Below are 18,752 nucleotides of genomic sequence, written 5' to 3'. Positions count from 1 at the left end.
GTGTAGCTTATATCACACAACTTTAACATGCCCACAAGATCAAAACGTATATTTAAATGATTTAATAGAAAAAAACATGAACATTTATGAACAGTGGACACTTGACACTTCCTGAGTTGGTACACAGATCACTGGCACTGACAGTTGTTGAAGTTAACATTTAACACACCAATACACAGTATACAATACAGTACATGTTTCAACAGTTTTATTGCCATATTTACAATAAGGTATGGAGCGTAATAAAAAACAAAACTAAAAAATGAAAACTATATTTTTTTTTATGTACAATATATACTGAAGATTCTGAACAATATGTCCAATACTCAAAATATTAAGTATAGCACAGAAGGTCACTTATACAAAGAAACAGCACTCCATAAATGATATGTACCATGGTACATTTTTGCAGCATTGTTATATATGTATACGTTGCTCAATCAAATTTATATGTTCATTAATAGATTTTTGTGATTCTGGTATTGATACAATGACTGTTGTAAAATTGTGCCTTTCCAAACTGTAATTTTTTTGCCATCTGCTACTTATTGCCAGTGTACCTACTACAGTATTTACATTTTTTCTCATGGGAACACAAGATGCTTATCCTATGAAAAGTCAACAGTTCTGTAAAATCATGTACATTGTAGAAAATGTATCAACAGTTATCAAAATTAAGTTGATTATAAAACTGTTAAGGAATGAAACCTCCTCCAGCTAATACCTAAATGCAGGAACACAAACCAAAACAAGATTTAACATCACCAAATACTGTGAGATTATAAAAAACGATATCAGTGCCACAAAATAATATTAAAAGGACTTTGGCAAGTTGGTGATTGGATTGGATGTGCATCAGTCAGAGAATTATGTGCCTTGTTACACCTCAGACATTACCAGTCGTCGCACTCGGAGGGTCTTTTATCTCATCTTCAGTTGTCAAATAATGAATGAAGACTTGTGGCGGAAGTGCCCCTGTTCAAATCACATTGGAAGAAATATAACTACACTACAGCCTTTTAATATATTTTTTTCTCTTTAGTAGTGTTTTACCTCATCTGCGTCACCATAGTCAGTGCCATTATTCTGTGCTGGCCAGTTGTAGCTGCAAAACATACAATGACAATATTTGACCAACAAACCCCAGCAAAATGATATATTAGTGATTATATTTAATAGTGGTCTTAACCTATTCTCATTGTGGCCTTTTTTGTTGAAACAGCCGCGCCTGAATGTATGACAGATGGTGAACGACACGCAGAAGAACACAACCACAGCTCCAAATGACTTGAGGAATATCCCGAGGATGTCGACATCATCTGCACACACAGGCAGGAGGACATAAGGTTATAAACGGTTAGCTAGCTTTAACAGATTCTGCGGTTTCACAAAAACATAAATTATAAAATACCGATCATAACACTCACAGACTTCCATCACCATTCCCGGACACTGTGCAAAGCCAGCATCATTTTTGGCTTGGCAATAGTACTCCCCTGCATCTTCTTTCTTCACTCTTTGAAATTTCTGTTGACAGATTAGTAGACCTATTTATATAAAGCCATCACCTTGTTTTTTTCACTTGTAAATATTCTTTAAAACAATGTTTATTATATATTCTATTTTATTTTATTTTTTCAAGCATTTAGTATTAAACAGGTTCCACCTCTTCATAGTGGGATTTCCCCCCACTATGATTTTTTTAAATTTTTTATTTCAATAATACTTAGTAAATAAGGGGTAAATGAAAACGGGAATTTTCTGAGCATTCAAGACTCAAATGCAGGACAATACAGGATTCTCAAACCTGCATAAATCAACTGAAAAACAACTACGAATAACTAATGATGAGAGAAGTCCATTTTGCACAGTCCCCCTTTAAATGAACCAATGTAGAGCCCCACCTATTTTCTAGTAGCGAGTCAAATTGGATAACAGTTTTGTATTGTACTGTCTCTCACCAGGCTGCCTGTGTCTGGGTTGATGCTGTAGGAGGAGTTGGTGAACCGGGGGCTGGCTTTGGGGTCCTGAGGCAGCTCTTCGTTGTTGTGGAACCAGCGGTACTGAGGTGCTGGGAAGCCCTCATTCTCCAGACAGCGCAGCTCAGTGGACGTTCCTACGGTGACCGCCTCTGGCACACTGCAGCGGGGGACTACAGGTTTCACTACACACATGCAGACACAGTACATGTTCAGCCTCTTGGAAAAAAAATTTTATGTCTATTTCATGCATTTTCACACAGCAATGTCCTTCCATTTTGCCAGAAAAGAGTGATATGTAAACAAACAACATCAAAAGTGATTTTTCACTGCAATGGTATTTGGTACGGCTTCCTGAATGTCTGTTTCTAATGTGATCCTACTAACCTAGCCTATTCATGTGCCCAAGTATAAAACAGAACAGCTGTCATTATTGGAAACTATTTGACAAAAAAATGTGAGTTAACATAAGTACATGTCAAATGTATTTACTAAACAAGTAATAATAATGATATAATATAATTGAATAGCATGTAAAGTAATTCTGGCTGTACCTCTTACAGCCAAACTGATCAGGATCTCATCAAAGTCCCTCTGATCGTCAATAGCTGCTACTTCACAGCGGTACTCTGCTGTGTCGGAGCGGGTCGCATTGAAGATCAGAATGTTGGCTGGCTCTCGGAGTTGAGCTCTGTGCTCCAAGTCGCCTTTTTTAAAAGAGGAAACTGTTGTTACAAAGACTCATTCAAACACACAGTGCAACTTCACAGCCCAATGAGACCGCCAACGTTCTCACAGTACTTTTCATTCAGCGAAGCTTTGAAAAAAAGATAAAATGACTCTATTTGCAGTAAAATGTCAGTTTACCTGCAATCTTGTTCTGAAAGTAGACATAGCTTGGCACACCATTTTTTATCTTTTTCCATTCAATTCTTGGGTTGTTTGTTGAAATAGACTCTATCAAACAGGTCAGCTCAATAGCTGTGAAGAAAAACAGATGAATGAAAACACAGGCTTGGGCATCAGGGATCAGGATGAGAAAAGCTACTTTAATGTATGACTTACGCTCAAACTCATTTGCCCACACGATCTTGTCCGTAGTGCGGAGGATTACACTCAGCGATGATGGAATGTGACCTAAGAAAAAGGAGGCAAAACGCTGATTAACCCTGATACCAGAGCACCATGCACCAGCTTTTCAATAGCGAACCGTACTAGCGTCCACACACTACCCAAAAAAGTGGATTAGAGCAATAAATATAGAGATGGACATGGAGCTGGAGGACATGTGTTTCAACCACACTAAATACTTCCTGTTTGTATTAAGAAGATTAACACCTAAAGATACTGAGATGCGGCTTTGTGCATGGATAGAAGATTGTACTCAGTATTACATTGCACTGGTAATGCTTCAAGCAAACATGTTTGAAATGCTTGTTACAAATGCCTGAGGAGAACTTAAACTTGAATTATAATTTGATATTTTAGCATGGCTAAATACACACCTGGCATACATACAGTTGAAACCACACTTTTTTTTCTCACTGTTTGACTTCAAATCAGACAAACCTTTTCCTGTTTTAGGTCAATTAGGGTTTCCAAAATTATTTCTATTTGCTAAATGCCAGAATAACATAGAAGGATTTTTTTTTTTTTTTTTTTTTTTTTTTTTTACATTTTTTCATTACTTTCTTCATAGTCAGAAGTCTTTAAACAATTTGGGAAAACCCAGATGATCATGATGTTATGTCTTTGGAAACTTCTGGTTTATTGACAAGATTTGAGTTAATTAGAAACACGCCTGTGGATGTAACTGAAAGCACACTTGAGACTAGGCCTGTCACGATAAATACTATATCGACTTATCGTTCAATACATGACAGATGGGACAGTAATTTTAGAGGGTCAATATTTATTGTGGGTACCATACTTTTTCTTTGCACTTGTGGGGACATTTTGGTTATTTTTCTGTACTACGATCAGATTTGCTGTAGAAGGTTGAATTATGAACTTTAATTATGAACTATGACTCATTATAGAGACAAACTAACTTCCTTAAGTGTTGCATTCTGTTGTTTATTGATTGCAGCTCACAATACTGTATATTTAGAATAGTTTTTGGGAATATTTCTACATTATGGTTTGGTTTCAATATTATCGTTATATTGCTATTGATATATTTACTTCTGCAACATATTGCACTTCAGAATTTGTTATTGTGACAGGCCTACCTGAAACACACTGCTTCTTTGTGTAGCATCATGAGAAAGTTAAAAGAACTCAACCAAGATATCAGGTAGAGAATTGTGGACTTGCACTAGTCTGGTTCATTCTTGGGTGCAATTTCCAGATGCCTGAAGGTGCCACGTTCATCTGTTCAAACAATTATATGCAAGTATAAATGCCATGGCAATGCCCATTACACTACTACACTAATACCACTTAGAAAGGAGAAAGGTTGTGCGTCCCAATGATGAACATGCTTTGGTCTGAAATTTGCATATCAACCCAAGAACAAAAGTAAAAGACTTTCTGAAGATGCTGGCTGAAGCTGGTAAGAGTGTGTCATTATCCACAGCGAAACAAGGACTGTACCAACATGGAAACATAAAAAAGCCAGATTATAGTTTGCAAATGCACACAGGCCCAAAGAGCTTAATTTTTGGAGACATGTCCTGTGATCTGACCAAACTAAAATTGAACTGTTTGGCCATAATGAGCATTGTTATGGAGGAAAAAGGGGCAGGCCTGAGAACATCATCCCAACTGTGAAATACAGGGTGGCAGCATCATGTTGTGGGGTTGTTTTGCTGCAGAAGGGACTGACACATTTCACAAATTAGATGGTATCATAAGAAAAGAAAAAACTGAAGCAACATCTCAAGACATCAGCCAGGAAGATAAAGCTTGGGCACAAATGGGTCTTCCAAATGGACAATGACCCAAACTGGTTACAAAGTCACTTAAGGATAACAAAGTCAAAGCTCTGATCTAAATCTTATTGAAAATGTAGGGGCAGACCTGAAAAGGCATGTGCGAGCAAGGAAGCCTACAAGCTTAGGCTCAGTTACACTAGTTCTGTCAGAAGGGATGGACCTAAATTCCTGCCAACTACAGCTTGTGGCAGTTTAAGTTTGACCCAAGTCATACAGTAAAAAGGCAGTGGTAGCAAATACTAATGAAATTTATGTAAACGTCTGACTTTGAAGAAAGTAATGAAAAATTGTCTTTAAAAAATCCTTCTCTCTTTATTCTGGCACTTAGCAAATAACAATAATTTTGGTAATGATTGACCTATAACAGGGAATATTTAGTCTGATTTTATGTTAGACAGTGAAAAAAGCATGTGTCTTTTTATATAGTGTATGTAAACTAAACCGGTTTCAACTGTACATATTTGGTCAGTTGGATTTAGATCTTTAAAAAAAATCTTTAAAATGTATGTTTAATTGCAGCATTACTTATATTTTTGAAAGCATATATTTTATAATGCAAAAAATCAGCTTCTTTTTACTGTTTAGGAAATATTGGCAAACAGTCAAGTACCCTGAAGCTGCGATACACACTGAAAGTGTTTTGTCCAGAACATGTTGCTATTTGAGAACAATTGCTGACTTTCCCCTTTAGTGAGTATGAGCTAACCTGTCAGTACACAAAGTACTTTCAGTTTGGTACAAGGCACAAAGTGTCTCTCGGAGGGCTGTCAAAAGTCTAATATTACTAGACACCTCAGTGTCCTCAGACCCACATCTGGTTATGTGGGCATGTGCAGTCTACTGTAGCTTGATCTCAGTTTGGTGAATACAGAGAGAATAAAAACAGAGTGAGTTTCCTGTCAAAAAGAGCTGATCTCAGACGTGGCCTGTCGCTCCCAGCGGACCAGCGGTTATGTCGTGTTTGAATGACATCAAGCCTCTGAGGAGCAACCTCAGACAGTCAAAGATGTGTCACTCAGTGCTCATCTGAGAATGAATAATAAACCCACTACAAAAGTGTTTTAATCAGGCACATGGGATGACACTGGTCAAAATGATATGGAGGATTGTAAACTTTGGTCACTTGGTTGATTAATCGTCAGTGGTGTCTTGATGATGTTCATTTGCTGACTATAGCCCTAGAAATATGCTCTAAATTCAAATATTAAGCAAACACAAAAAAGGGGAAAAAATCCTTATATATAATAATGTGAATGGGTCAAAACTAAGGCAATGATGAAGTCATTACAAAGTTGTATTTTTTATTATTATTATTTGTATTATTATTATCATTATTCATTTATTTATTTAATCAAGATAAGCAATGGCAATAAATATATCTAACATTAAGAGTCCAGTGTCAGTGTTGATTAACTGTTCTGGTTTTCCTCAGGCAAAAACAACACATAAGTTGGGGCTTATCGCTTGAGTGCTCTCCTCAAAGCAATCAGTGTTATTTACAAATGTCAGCTCCTAATGCAACAGACAATTTTCACATTTTTTCTTAAACAGGGTCTATGCACCCTATAATTCAGCTCCTAAACATTTACACCATGTAGTGATAAAGAGGAGAAATTAGAAAATGATATACTTTACAGACCCACATATTTACTCCCTGTGTTTGGGAACAAATAAGCAATGTCTCTATTGGACTGCAGAGCTACATTGAGCGTCTGTGTGTGTGCCTTTTCCAAATGTAATAATTACTGGGTACACATGCTTCACGCTGAGTAATGAAGGCGTTGAGACTGCCAGACAAGACAAATGAACGCTGAATTAGAGCTACAATAATCATCAGGGACAGCTTTCAAAAGATGGTCCCGTCTAGCCTGGAGCATTCTGGGTATTTAGTCCGACGAGCCTTGTTAGCACACAAGTGACCCTGAGACACACACTATAGTGCATCTCCGAGCCAAGAAGGGTTAGCATACAGCTCATGCTCAAGTTATGGAGACATGTCGCCATAGCATGGTCCGGTCATATGTTCACAGCTGTGCACAGAAGCCAATGAGATTTGACTCCCAGGTCCTGCTTCCGTCTGTTGCTGATTTTCCCACTGTGTATCAAAGGCTATTTTTACCACTACACTGGCTGGACATCCTGCATAGCCACAAGGAATACTCTAGTCAAGTTATATCTATGCTTCTTTTGTACTTCTTATGATGAATCAAAACAGTCCACCAAGACAAGATTTAGTATGATTAACTTGTCTGAAAAAAAAATTTATTGATTTTAATCAGTACGGGTTGAGTCTGTTGATCTAAGATCCAAGGTCTAATCTGGTCCTTGGAGAGCAACCTTTGTTGTGCGTCACCCCTCCCCTTCGAAAATGAGGTCGGCATTATTCACAAATTAGCATAACATACACTATGTGGTTTTAGGTTAAATTAGGATATGAGACTACAACTAGGCCATGGGAAAAGCATCACTGTGTGTAACTAATGTGACATTTGAATAAAGCACAAAAGATGACCCACAATGTATACTAATGAGCAAATCGTGACAATAACCAAACAGCCTAAATTCTCTCCATTGCAAATGGAGAGAAGTAGGTTTAGAATATGCTGGCCCTAGAAATCCTGTTCCTGAACAGTCACATTCTGCAATCCTCTTAGGTGCTAAATATGAAAACAACTGCCCCCTTCTCCCCAAACAAAAGTCACATTTCTATAAAAAGATATTTTCTCAGACATTCCAATGCAGCAAAAATATTCTTGAAGACAGAGTTCTCTCCACAAAACATGAGACATTGAGTGGGACCAAGGACCCAAGGGACTCACATACTAGGCTGATTGTGTAATAGGAGCTGCGCAGACATGTCAGGCTTACAGAATTATACTATGTCAGGGGTAATGTAATTGTATATTTGTATTATGTCTTAATTAAACCAGAGTGGGATTCTCAATCTTTAATCACTAGCCTTGTGAAATAGCAGGGAGGATTATGTAGGCAAAATATTTGTATTTGGCAGGTCCCTTTTTGTTGTTTATTGTTCAAATCATCCACATACTAACCCTCAATAATCGTCATATTGATTTGGCATTTGCAGCTTACATTGTCCATCCTTGTGTAACCTTGCCCAGTTATTCAGGCCTAGGACTGGCTCAAAAAGCTTGGTTGTAGCTGTGGCTCATTGTGTAGTTTTTTTTTTTGTTTTTTTTTAATAATCTGGTTTTCTCCTTGTTTAGACCTTGTTTAATCCTGGTTTAGTTGCACATTTGTCTTGATATCGCCCTGGTTTGTACAGGTTTAAAGATGGTAGGCTACTTAAGAAGCCAAATATGTTCTATTGTGTATTCAAACTGAAACATCTGAGAAAACTCTGATGTAGTAAGTAATTAAGGCATGCCGCTCAAAACACATAGTACTTTCATTCTTCTCACTATCTAAAATCTCTATCAAAATCTAAACGTGTAAATTCAAGTTAGTAAAAGCTTGACCAAACTAATAATACCCTTAATCCTTAATTTAACTTTGCACATTTGATCCAAACCAACCCAAACCAAAGTGTCAAAAATGCTACAAATGTTGTGGTTTGCGTCAGTCTTTTATGTTGTTTGGCAGAAGGACCTAGGTCAGGGGTTCAACGCTGACTGACGCAAACTGTCATTTAGAAAGTCCCACTCCATCCCCTGTCCAGTTCTAAGAGAGCACCAGGGTGACCTCCTCCCCTGCACATACACACACACACACAGTTGATACATCATCTGAGCCCGCATCAGCAGCATTGATCAGTCGCCCGCAAGCTCCAGCTGTTATAGACACAGCCATGTGGAAGCATATTATGAGCAGCATCACAGCTCTCCATGGCTGACAGTCCACAGCAGATGTCCCCAACCTGCCTCACTAAAATAACACTGGCTTGTATCGAAGTTACTCTGCAGGATACTAGGTCAGAACTTGCTTGTTTCATATGAATAGCGTTGGCTTTTTATTTTAGACTATAGAACATTAACAATCAAACAGCATGATCTTTTTTTCTTGTTCATCATTACCACTAAAACATGTAGCTTTTCCATCAAAAAACTTTGATTTCAGTTTATAGAAGTAGAAAGCAGCAAATGTGTACTTTATGTAGTATTTTGTCGTTCTCAGATACTGTCATTGTAGCATTTAAACACTGAAGACATCCAGATTTGCTCAAGTTTTAGGAGAAATCTGTCCTTTTTTTGAATCGTGCTCCTAAACGTGTAATGGTAAAGTGATAGTAGTTTAATAATGCTAGGCAAATGACACGCGGTTGAAGCAATGGGACTCAAAGGCACGATCGTCGTTTTGCGTTTAGTAACAGTTGTTTTTCTTAAAAGTTAATCGGTTTCACGCTGGAAATATCATACAATTACTACAATTTGTGATCCAGCAGCCCAGAGTCTCGGTTCAGTGGCTTTTACACATGAGATCATACGGCAGCGCTAGCTCTACTACCGCGGCGAGGTTAGCCACACAGCTCCACAACAGCTGTGATTTAGTGTCCTTCAAGACGCGCACGATGTGAGCAAGGAAAAAAAGCACACAGGGCTTACCCAGACTTATGTAGAGAACGAGACAAGGCAGGAGTCGCACCATCGCCATCTTGCCGCCTCTCATTTGTCCGTACAGTAGCACACACTCAGCACCTCTGCTCGGAGAGGTGTGGGGATGGGGGCAGAGGGAGAGAGACTGGTGGATGTTGCCACAGAGGAGTTTCCATAGCTACAGCAGCGGGGACCGAGTGGGCTGGACCCGGAGTACTGTCTGACAGGCGACAGACAGGGGGCGTCTCAGCCTCTGTGGGCTGCCCCTTTTACTGCATCTGCTTTTTATGATTGCTTCCTAACTTCTACCTATACTAGTAATGTAATACTTAAAATGTAAGCAACAATTAGCTGGTAAATTAACATGTTAATACCCTTGAGACAAACTAAGTGAACGTGTTTGCAGTCACTCATTGGAGCTTACTGCATATTTTCTAACCTTGGGGCTTGTTGTAGGCTACTTTGGTTAGAGTTATTTGTTCCTAGAATAGGTTTAGGCATGTTTTTTTTTTTTTTTTTAATGGCTTCAAACCAGCCTTTATTTATTAGGTGGTAAACTTATTGTGAAACTGGTCTGCTGTGGGGAAAAAAAACAAAAAAACAAAAACATTCAGAATCACTTACATGGACTGCATACATAGCCTCATGATCATGTAAAAATGCTACTGCAAACCTTTCAATGTATAAAACTGGATGTTTTTAATCGACCACCAGATGGCGGTGTAGAATCACATATTGTACTACCATAAAAATCCACTTGCATATCATGCATGTGGACAGTTAATCAGTGCATAATTAAGGGAACCTTTTCTGTGAGTTCATCTCCATAGATCTTTCAACAGATAGTTTGTGAGTCATTGTTTTTTTGAAACCTGTCTGATATCAGAATGAGTCAGTAGAATAGATAACTATAACCAAATAACACACAACTTAAATAGGTCCACCACAGCCTACTTCTATTCTTTTTTAACCAATATCTATTTTTTTTTAGGACTAGGACTCCAAACTGGACAGCACTGTTTGAATAGTATTCTCACTTCAGTTTTATTCTATGATTTCAGTCCAAAATGGTCATAATTATACTTTGTAATAGTGAAGACAGACAAGAATATAAAATAAATCATTGTTATAAGTGCAATCATCAGCCAGGTGTAATTGATTGCACTACAATTAGTTGTATGTCCTGTTGGCCTTACTAAGAAAATCTAAAGGGAACTAAAAAAATCTCTTTCTACTTGTATGTGTAAGCTCACAGCACCTTGCAATGCAGCACAAATTGAAAAAAGCTGCTCTGTAGCTCAATTAACACTGTAGTATTAATAGATTTCACAAATTGAAAGACTGATGCACATGAAGAGATGTTAGAACTTGCTATGGTGGTGCAAAGAGGGGGTGACTTCGTGACTCCACAAAGATGCTGAGTTATTTTCAACAGACAGTGTCATCACATGATAAAAGTGTGGTGATTGTTATAGTCTCACATTCAGACACATTTGGCCTGATGTTCTTAGAGTCAGTTGACAACCACTGAACATGACAAGTGATCCCCATCTCAGCTGCAGTAGAGAAATGCAGTGTGACTTTCAGGCCCTGAGCTCATCTCTGTAACCCCACAGTGTGATGTAACAATGTCCGAGAAATACGGTAATCATCTTGTTTTATTGTTAAAGGTTGGCACCCACTAAAATAAAAGCAAACTCAACCTTTATCTACTTTGCTTGTTGCAAGGGCTGCACAATATTGCAAAAATGATTATAATACCAATATTTACTAAATGAAATGAAGAGTCTACATTTCTGAATATGAAAAATGTTGCCTGAAATATGTCCAGAAAAGCATTATGCATGCAATATTTTGTGATCATAAATAATCATAATATGTGTTGTCTTTTAAAGGCATCGTACGTAACATTTTAGCCAAAAAACAGATTAAAATAATTTTGGTTATGTTTATTGCACCGAAAAAGGTACAGTGTGTGAGCTTGCATCTTGACAAATCAAAAATCATTTGGCCTGCAGGAAAACCTCTTCCTGCTTGTTTCCATGGAAATGATCTTCCTTGGCTATAGCAAATGGCATAAAACTATCTTCATGAAGAAAGTTCCGAAATATGGTTTTAACTCTGTTTCCATAGAGTCATGCTGGTGACGTGCTGGACCCCCGGAAAGTTAGTAAAACAAAAATTCAAATCTGTGAACTGGACAACTGGATTTTTTCTTTTACTATGGATCATACCTGGATGACTGAGGGATTGCACAAACACCTCAAGAAAGTTACACACTGTACCTTTAAAATGACTGATAAAGATGAGTGTGGCAACCTTTCCCACAGGGTTTGACAACTTACCCTGCTCCTCTCAACCCTCCAACCCTGTCTAACATCTTTGTATGATGATAGAGAAACCATTTAAATTATACACACAATGATCAATTATTAAATTATACAATGTTTATATTAAAGAAAATATATTGTATAAACTTTGAACTCATGAGGATTCATTGAGCACCATAACGATGTATACAAGTTTTGTATTGAATTAATAAATGGCCACTTGCATTGCTGTATGTCACTGTAAGTGGCCAACAAATCAATGTAAATCCTAGTAAATTTCACAAATTGTTGGTACTTTGCAAAGGGCAACTTTCAAACCCAAATTCTAATGCAGTATGCCTATATGGAATGAAGAAAAGATGTGTTTTATTTTATTGCTATGACATCTTTGCATGGCTTTACATGCTTGATGATTAAAACAAAATTAGGCATACAAATAATCTCCCAGACTGCCACACTGGTCATATATTCAGCCTATAGAGACGCAGACTGCAAGCTGAAATGGAGGGATGTGAGACTGTTGTGACCAAACCATTTGGAACATATTGCGGCTGCTGTAGCATATTGCCTATATTCCTGACGATACAAGACCTATAGATATCTTGTAGTCGCGCGCGCAGACGGTTTGAGCAGCCAGACTGTGCGCCCTAGTTGGTGTGGTCATGCATGAAGACAGAGAGGCGGCTGGGTTATCAGCCCTAAGCATGTGTGGGCAGTGGGCATCGAGATCCAACAGCATCAAAAAATGAAAAAAACAAAACAAACATGTTTATTGTATTTGTCACCACACCCTTCACATAGTGCCAGACGCAGTGCACAGACGCGTCTGAAAAGCGTTTTGCGCGTGTAACGGCGACATGACAACAGCCGGGGGCTATGGCTGAGCGACAGATGAGTCACATACACATACGTAGACTCGCTCGCCCAGTCTCACGGTGTAGGCTATGCGCTGCAGCAACCATGATGCTGATAAAACGGAGTAACTGTACAAAGGGACGCGTGGCTCAATGGCCGCTGGGTGTTAATGGTGCACGTGGGGCCACTTTATGAGAGGTGTTTAAAGATGTGGACACGGCTTACTGTCAATGCGCATGATACTGCGGTTCCACTACTACGGCACGCTCCAACTCACCTTGCTTCTCCTGTCATTCGGGGTGCGGGCTGTACAAGGAACCAATACACGCCCCAAAGCCTCAATCAGCAGCCAATGGAATGATGGCAGAGGCGGACCTGTGGCTGCATTCTCACACTTGGTTTCACTATGCGCTCGTAAAAACGGCCCCGTCTACTACAAACGCGGCGGTGCAGGTGTTCTGTCTCTTCGGGAGAGGATGCGGATGGAAGGACGGGGGAGGGAAGGGAAGAAGGAAAGAAAATAGGAATATGAAAATGCGGTTCTGCTAGGAGACCGTGTGGCGCAAGGTCGAATATGAAAGATTGCTTGAACGGGGCACTTTGCGTGGTATTAGCTGGTCGGCAATAGTACTATGATTTGGTATGTGGCCACTCTGATAGCAAGTGTATTCAGCACCAGAGGAACGGCCGCTCAAGGTGAGTTGAAGTGCAATATATGTTTTGCCGCACGAAGCGTGTTATTTCTAACGTCTCCGTGTGCACCTGGTGCCGTGTGCCGCTTTCGCATGACATTTCCATGTGTTAGGTCATATGCACTATGGGCTGCTTCATTCTCTCAAATGGCTGAATATGTCACGTGAAAGTTCAACCTAGATTATTGATATTTAACATTTGTCATCTGTTTCCAGCGTGCTTGTGCTTTCTGTTGCAGACATTTGAAACAGGATTTGTGCACATTGGTTGAGGGTTAGGCCCGAATTGTGGTCCATGTACACGTCTCTGTGTAGTTGTAAAATATCAAACAGCTAGGATGCAACGGCGAGGCTGCTGCTGAAGGCAATGTGTGCAACAAAGCCTACCATGAAGCAGTCCCATTTGAGTTCTCCAGAGAGGGGTGTGACCGTCTTAGCCCAGAAGATGGAAAAGTAGCTAAATAATGCATCACGTGTCAGATAAAATGCTCAGCCGTATATGATAGAGTACAATGATGCGCGCGTGCCATTCATATGCTGATTTTCACGCAGCATCTATGAAGGGCCGTTGAGCTGAAACACTAGCGGATTAGCCCACACGAAACAAGTGCTTTACACTAATCAGTCCTGGAATAATAACAGCACAGTATCGCTTTTGTTCATATTTTCTTGGCACTCTATTATTGACCCATGTACTCACTTAACCTTGCTTTTCCAATCATGTCCAGACGAGGGAGACATGTGCCAAGCTGTCGCCTGGTAACTGATCCCAATGACCCCACAAACCCAGTCAAAACTGGTCTGCTCTCAAATCAAGTTTACTCCTGCAGCAAACCTTCTTTTATGTCTCCTAAAATATGACCGTTTTGTGTTTTGTAAAGGTGCATTGTGTCTATGTATATGGCACATTTCTCTGAAGCATGTTGATATTGGCTTCCAGTATTTAAAGGCGCTGTGTTCTCATCTATGTTATAATGTTGTTTCCTCATCAAAAACATACCTGGAGTTGTGTTTTGTTTCACTCACACCACCTCCACCCTTATAGGACCTTTTAAGAAGCAGTTATCCAATTGGTTGAACTATAGAAATGACCTGCAGATAACAATGTCTCATCTGTCCTCATAGTTTTCCATAGATTATAACTTTTGATAAGTGAATGTGTAATGTACAAATGGCCGATATACTTCAAATCAATGACAATTAATCTGTGGTCAAATTTGCATCTTTTGCCAAGTGGTCATAAGGGAGGTAGCATATGGTCAGGGAAACTCTAGGTTAGTTCAACAAAGTCAATGGCGTCTTGGCACCAAATCAAAAAGAGACAAGAGGAATGCTTGTGGCAATATAGAAGTAATTAACTGTCATTGGAGTGTTGGACAGTGGGATATTGCAAAGACTAGTATCACTCACCAAAAGCACACTGTCTCTCCACGGTGCCCTGTCCTGGGAACTCACTGTTTTAAGTGTTTTTGGAGCTGGATTTGGGCCAATAGTGCACAGTTCTTTTTGTGTGAGCTTCTCCTGGTTGTCTTATGGGGTTTGTGCACGCGTTGGCACATGTTGTTCTTTTATTGCCTTTTTGATGGCAGACTCTTATATTTTATCTTAGTCAGGTATAAAAAAAACACAAAAAGTCAGTATTTATTCAAGGACACATATTCAAAATATGTCTGCACATTTATCTAGGGTTTATATTATTCTGTTATTGCTTGCACGTCTTCTGTCTGAGGTCGACTGCAGTTGACTCAGATTTTTATTGTTTTTTTAATTGACAACAAACAAATGTGGGCATCCAGGCTACTCTTTGGGACCCTCTTCAGGTCATATACACACTTTTTGGTAGGATCATGAAATTTGTCTGGAAAAATTTAAACAATTTAATTGTAATTTTTAGGTATTTTAAACATTAAACATTTTAAAGTGTAAAAGGGTCTGAAAGTAAAAGCAGAATATGTCTAATGTCTATTCTGAGCCCCTTTTACAGGCACATAGTTCGAAGAAAACTTCCCTAATTATTTATCATCAGATGAAGCTCAAAATGCCCTCTGTATCTTTGTAACACTTTCACACACTTCCATTGTGGATCGGTCAGTTAAGGATTGAATATTATGTTCTTAATGATGCCTGTAAAATACAATGTTCAGTGGACAGCATGGTCATTTTAAACTTTTTGCCTATGATACGTGACATTTTTCAAATATTCTCACCCTTATATGTTCCACAATATGTAATTAAACGTATCTACATATAAGATAAGAGAACCTTTATTTGTTCCACAATGGGGAAATTCCAGTGCATCTCTATGGAGACAAGCAGATGATGCCACAATGCCAAGTTAGAGATCTGTGGACCCGCTTCCAGTAAGAATGCATGTCTTTTGTCTTATGTTTGGCCATAGCCCATGAATTTACCTTTGAATTGCCAGATTACAAGTTTGACTTTAGTTTGGCGTTTTTCTCCTGATACCTTAGGAAGGCATTGCCACTGCAGGACTCTATTCTCTTTCACTACATCTAATGTTGATTATATAGAAAAACATACAGCATATGCATTTAGATAACCTTTAGGAAGCCTGCTGTTTGATTGTGTAGGCAGTGACCTGGTCAACATAAGGAGCAAATAAGTAATTCACAATTTACATTAGTGTAGTTGGGCTGTGCAATTAATCAAATTTGAGTTGAGATTGAGATTCTGTCATCTGTAATTGTCAGTGATCCCAATCGGTCCACAGCCAGTCCTCTGCCAGTAAAAGCATGTGGTTATAAGAGCTGATTTCACACTTTGAGGAAGAAATTTGACTATAGCACTTTAGCACTGCTTAGAAATCTGAATTTATATTGACAGCAACTGTATTTATTTTTAATGAGACAGAAATAAAATTGAACTGAAAATTGCCCTATATAGTCAAGTTATATCCTAACAACCTTTAAATGATTTAGCTGTATAAAAAGTGTGCCCAAATATTGTCATGTCATCACTTTATTCAGCATCATTTTGCATCCTCATTTTGACTTAACCTTTCATTTATTGAGTGTTCACTTGTATCTATTGAAGGACATATAATAATGAGTCAAGGCAAACAGCATAGTTCATTCTTGCTGTACTGTACTGAAGACCTGCTGGTTGTACTATAGGTTGTGTTGCTATAGTGACGGCTGGAGTGACTGCACATGGAGCGTGATGTGCATCGTCTCATTATGAGTAAAGCTTACTCTACTGTAACTGACCTGTGTCTGACTGAGCTGTTCACCAGCCATTCACTGTTAAGTTCTACATTGTAACAACGTAACCTGTGACTAAACGTCTCATTTTGTTATAATCATTCCACCAGAAAGGAACGAGTATGATGTTACTATAACCAATGTGCTGCTGGGTGGCTCTAGTATTGACTGACAAACAAATGGTAACTTGCACAGCTGTTTGAACATTTTTTGTTTGGGTTTTTATGTGAAGCAAAGAAAATGTGTTGTTCCTGCACTAGCGTTAGTTGAGGAGCTAAAATGTTACCTTTTGCTTAATGTTTTCTGTCTTGACCTACAAGGATTGTGTTCAATGGGGTGAGAAATGTGTAACAAATTACCAATTTTCCTAGGTCATGTACCAAAATTAGGGATGGGAGAAGATTCTTGTGCAACAAGATCTTGAAAGATAAAATTGCCACAAAGCTATCCACAGATGTGAAGAAAAAAAGAGAAAAAAGAGTAATGTATTATAAATTCTGTCAAAATCTTGTATTGTGCCTCTTTTTTGTTTACCTTCATTGCTGTGGCCTGCAGTGATAATTATTGGTGGTAGTCGTAGAATTGAAGTTTTAATTGTAGAATACAATGTGGCTAGTAGGCACACACAAAAACAAACTTAACAGTCCACCTTTACACTTCAAATTGGTACTTCACAAAGGTTGATTACAAAATTCAGTGTGACTTCATCCTACCTGCTTGTATTTTCTTATCATATAATCATTTCTTGACATTTCTTCAAATGAGAGTAAATCTAGTCTCTAAAGTAGGGCCTATGTTGTAGCTGTGCCCTGGGCATGTGCCAGCTCTTCCTCTCCTTCCTCAGCCAGTCATTCCCAGTGGAGTCTCCTCACAAACAAAGCCTGCAGCATTGTGGGAAAGCCAGCTTTCAGCTCATGTGCTGCTGGTCAGATGGTCCTCTCTGCTGCCTGCTACATCTTCATATCTCAGGAAGTATTTGCAATATAATTCAGGATCAGTAGTAAGAAAGGATAATCACCAGAAAACACTGTATTTCATCAAGTGTGTGGCTGAAATGTGCCTGTAGAACTCAGCAAATAAGTGCAAGACACACAAAAACAAATATTTAATTCCAACATTTGAATGCAAATGTTTCAAAGGGGAACTTGTCTGGTGAACCTGTTTGTCTCCATGTATGTCATTGTTTTTCAACGTGGCATTCATTAATATGGCTTTAATTTATTAAATGATACAGATTTTATTGCTGAAAAATACCTTGTACATTTTTTCTGTGAGTGGACTCACCACTCCACAGATCTGCTTGTCTCCATGGGTGTTGATTTGTTTTGTTGCTAACGTGGAAACAGATGTGATGGTTGATGAATTTAAGTGATCTGACTGTAAGGTGTCTTTGAAGTACAAGGCTAATTTCATCAGAAGGACTTGTTCTGTGCTCAGTGTTTTGGTTCACTGTTCACCGGACACGCTGTAGTGACATTTATCTATTTTATCTGAATGCAATATTTGTGCATGTCTAATCGCAACAGTGAGGCAGTTTAGTTTGCAAAGCTCCTTGTTTTTTTGCTGAGTTGTGCAAAATGTTTTATCATGCATAAGAGAAGAACATGAGAGAAAGGTAATTAGCTTAGAAAACCAGCCTTTTATTGTGTGCAATTCAATGATTCAATATTTACATTTTTATTTGGTTATAAAAGAAAATGATCTGTGCTGATCAGGTACCATATACTGTAAAACACGCTTGGATTTATTTCTGTTTTTGATTTCTTGTGTTATAGAAAATATTGTGCTAGGGTCAAAAGCGGTTGTAGTACACAATGAAAACACTATTAGTCATATTTAACAATGTTCCCATCCATATTTGAATGTAGCATTTATTTATCTTTGTTGAGCAGTGTTTTTTGTGTTTGTTTTATACTGATATCTCAGTTTTGAATGTGCACATGTTAACATGCCCTGCGTTTATTTATATGATTTATGTGACAGCAGAATGAAATATGCCATCTTTCGCATTGAAAATCAGTGTCATAAAGCCACCATAAACTGATGAAAAGATATAAACCATATTGGTGTTGGATTTATTGTTCTGATTTAAGGAGATCCCACTCTACATAGCAGAGCATTTAGCCTCAGTGCAACTTTATACTTTTACAGTGCCAAAGTCATCTGAGGTTCCTCTTATGTGTATT

At 38.5% G+C, this 18,752-nt stretch overlaps 2 protein-coding genes across 3 annotated transcripts in view; one reads left to right on the top strand and one right to left on the bottom strand.

Annotated features, from left to right (window-relative positions):
* Window positions 1-105: 105 nt before the first annotated feature.
* Window positions 106-9,631, bottom strand: jam3a (junctional adhesion molecule 3a). Its single transcript, XM_033976859.2, has 9 exons — window positions 9,478-9,631; window positions 3,045-3,116; window positions 2,847-2,960; window positions 2,534-2,686; window positions 1,962-2,164; window positions 1,428-1,527; window positions 1,190-1,319; window positions 1,054-1,105; window positions 106-975 (listed from the first exon to the last, which is right to left on the bottom strand). Exons 1-9 carry the CDS (start codon window positions 9,539-9,541, stop codon window positions 940-942), a joined length of 924 nt encoding a protein of 307 aa, XP_033832750.1. The 5' UTR covers window positions 9,542-9,631; the 3' UTR covers window positions 106-939.
* Window positions 9,632-13,089: 3,458 nt separating this feature from the next.
* Window positions 13,090-18,752, top strand: part of igsf9ba (immunoglobulin superfamily, member 9Ba) — a 30,980-nt gene continuing 25,317 nt past the window's right edge. For both annotated transcript variants that reach the window (XM_055226029.1, XM_055226030.1), the window contains exon 1: window positions 13,090-13,349. In XM_055226029.1, the coding sequence (XP_055082004.1) occupies window positions 13,286-13,349 (64 nt within the window). In that variant the 5' untranslated portion in view covers window positions 13,090-13,285. The remainder of the gene's footprint in view (window positions 13,350-18,752) is intronic.

This window comes from Periophthalmus magnuspinnatus, chromosome 13 (assembly GCF_009829125.3).
Source record: "Periophthalmus magnuspinnatus isolate fPerMag1 chromosome 13, fPerMag1.2.pri, whole genome shotgun sequence".
NCBI classification, from domain to species: domain Eukaryota; kingdom Metazoa; phylum Chordata; class Actinopteri; order Gobiiformes; family Gobiidae; genus Periophthalmus; species Periophthalmus magnuspinnatus.
This window is presented reverse-complemented; position numbering and strand designations above follow the sequence as displayed.

Excerpts from the sequence above, each read along its gene's own strand:
- jam3a (XM_033976859.2), bottom strand. The coding sequence starts at position 9,541 with ATGAGAGGCGGCAAGATGGCGATGGTGCGACTCCTGCCTTGTCTCGTT. Across the intron at positions 1,528-1,961 it reads ACCCAGACACAGGCAGCCTG|AAATTTCAAAGAGTGAAGAA; the intron begins GTGAGAGACAGT and ends ATCTGTCAACAG. Across the intron at positions 976-1,053 it reads ACTATGGTGACGCAGATGAG|GGGCACTTCCGCCACAAGTC; the intron begins GTAAAACACTAC and ends TGATTTGAACAG.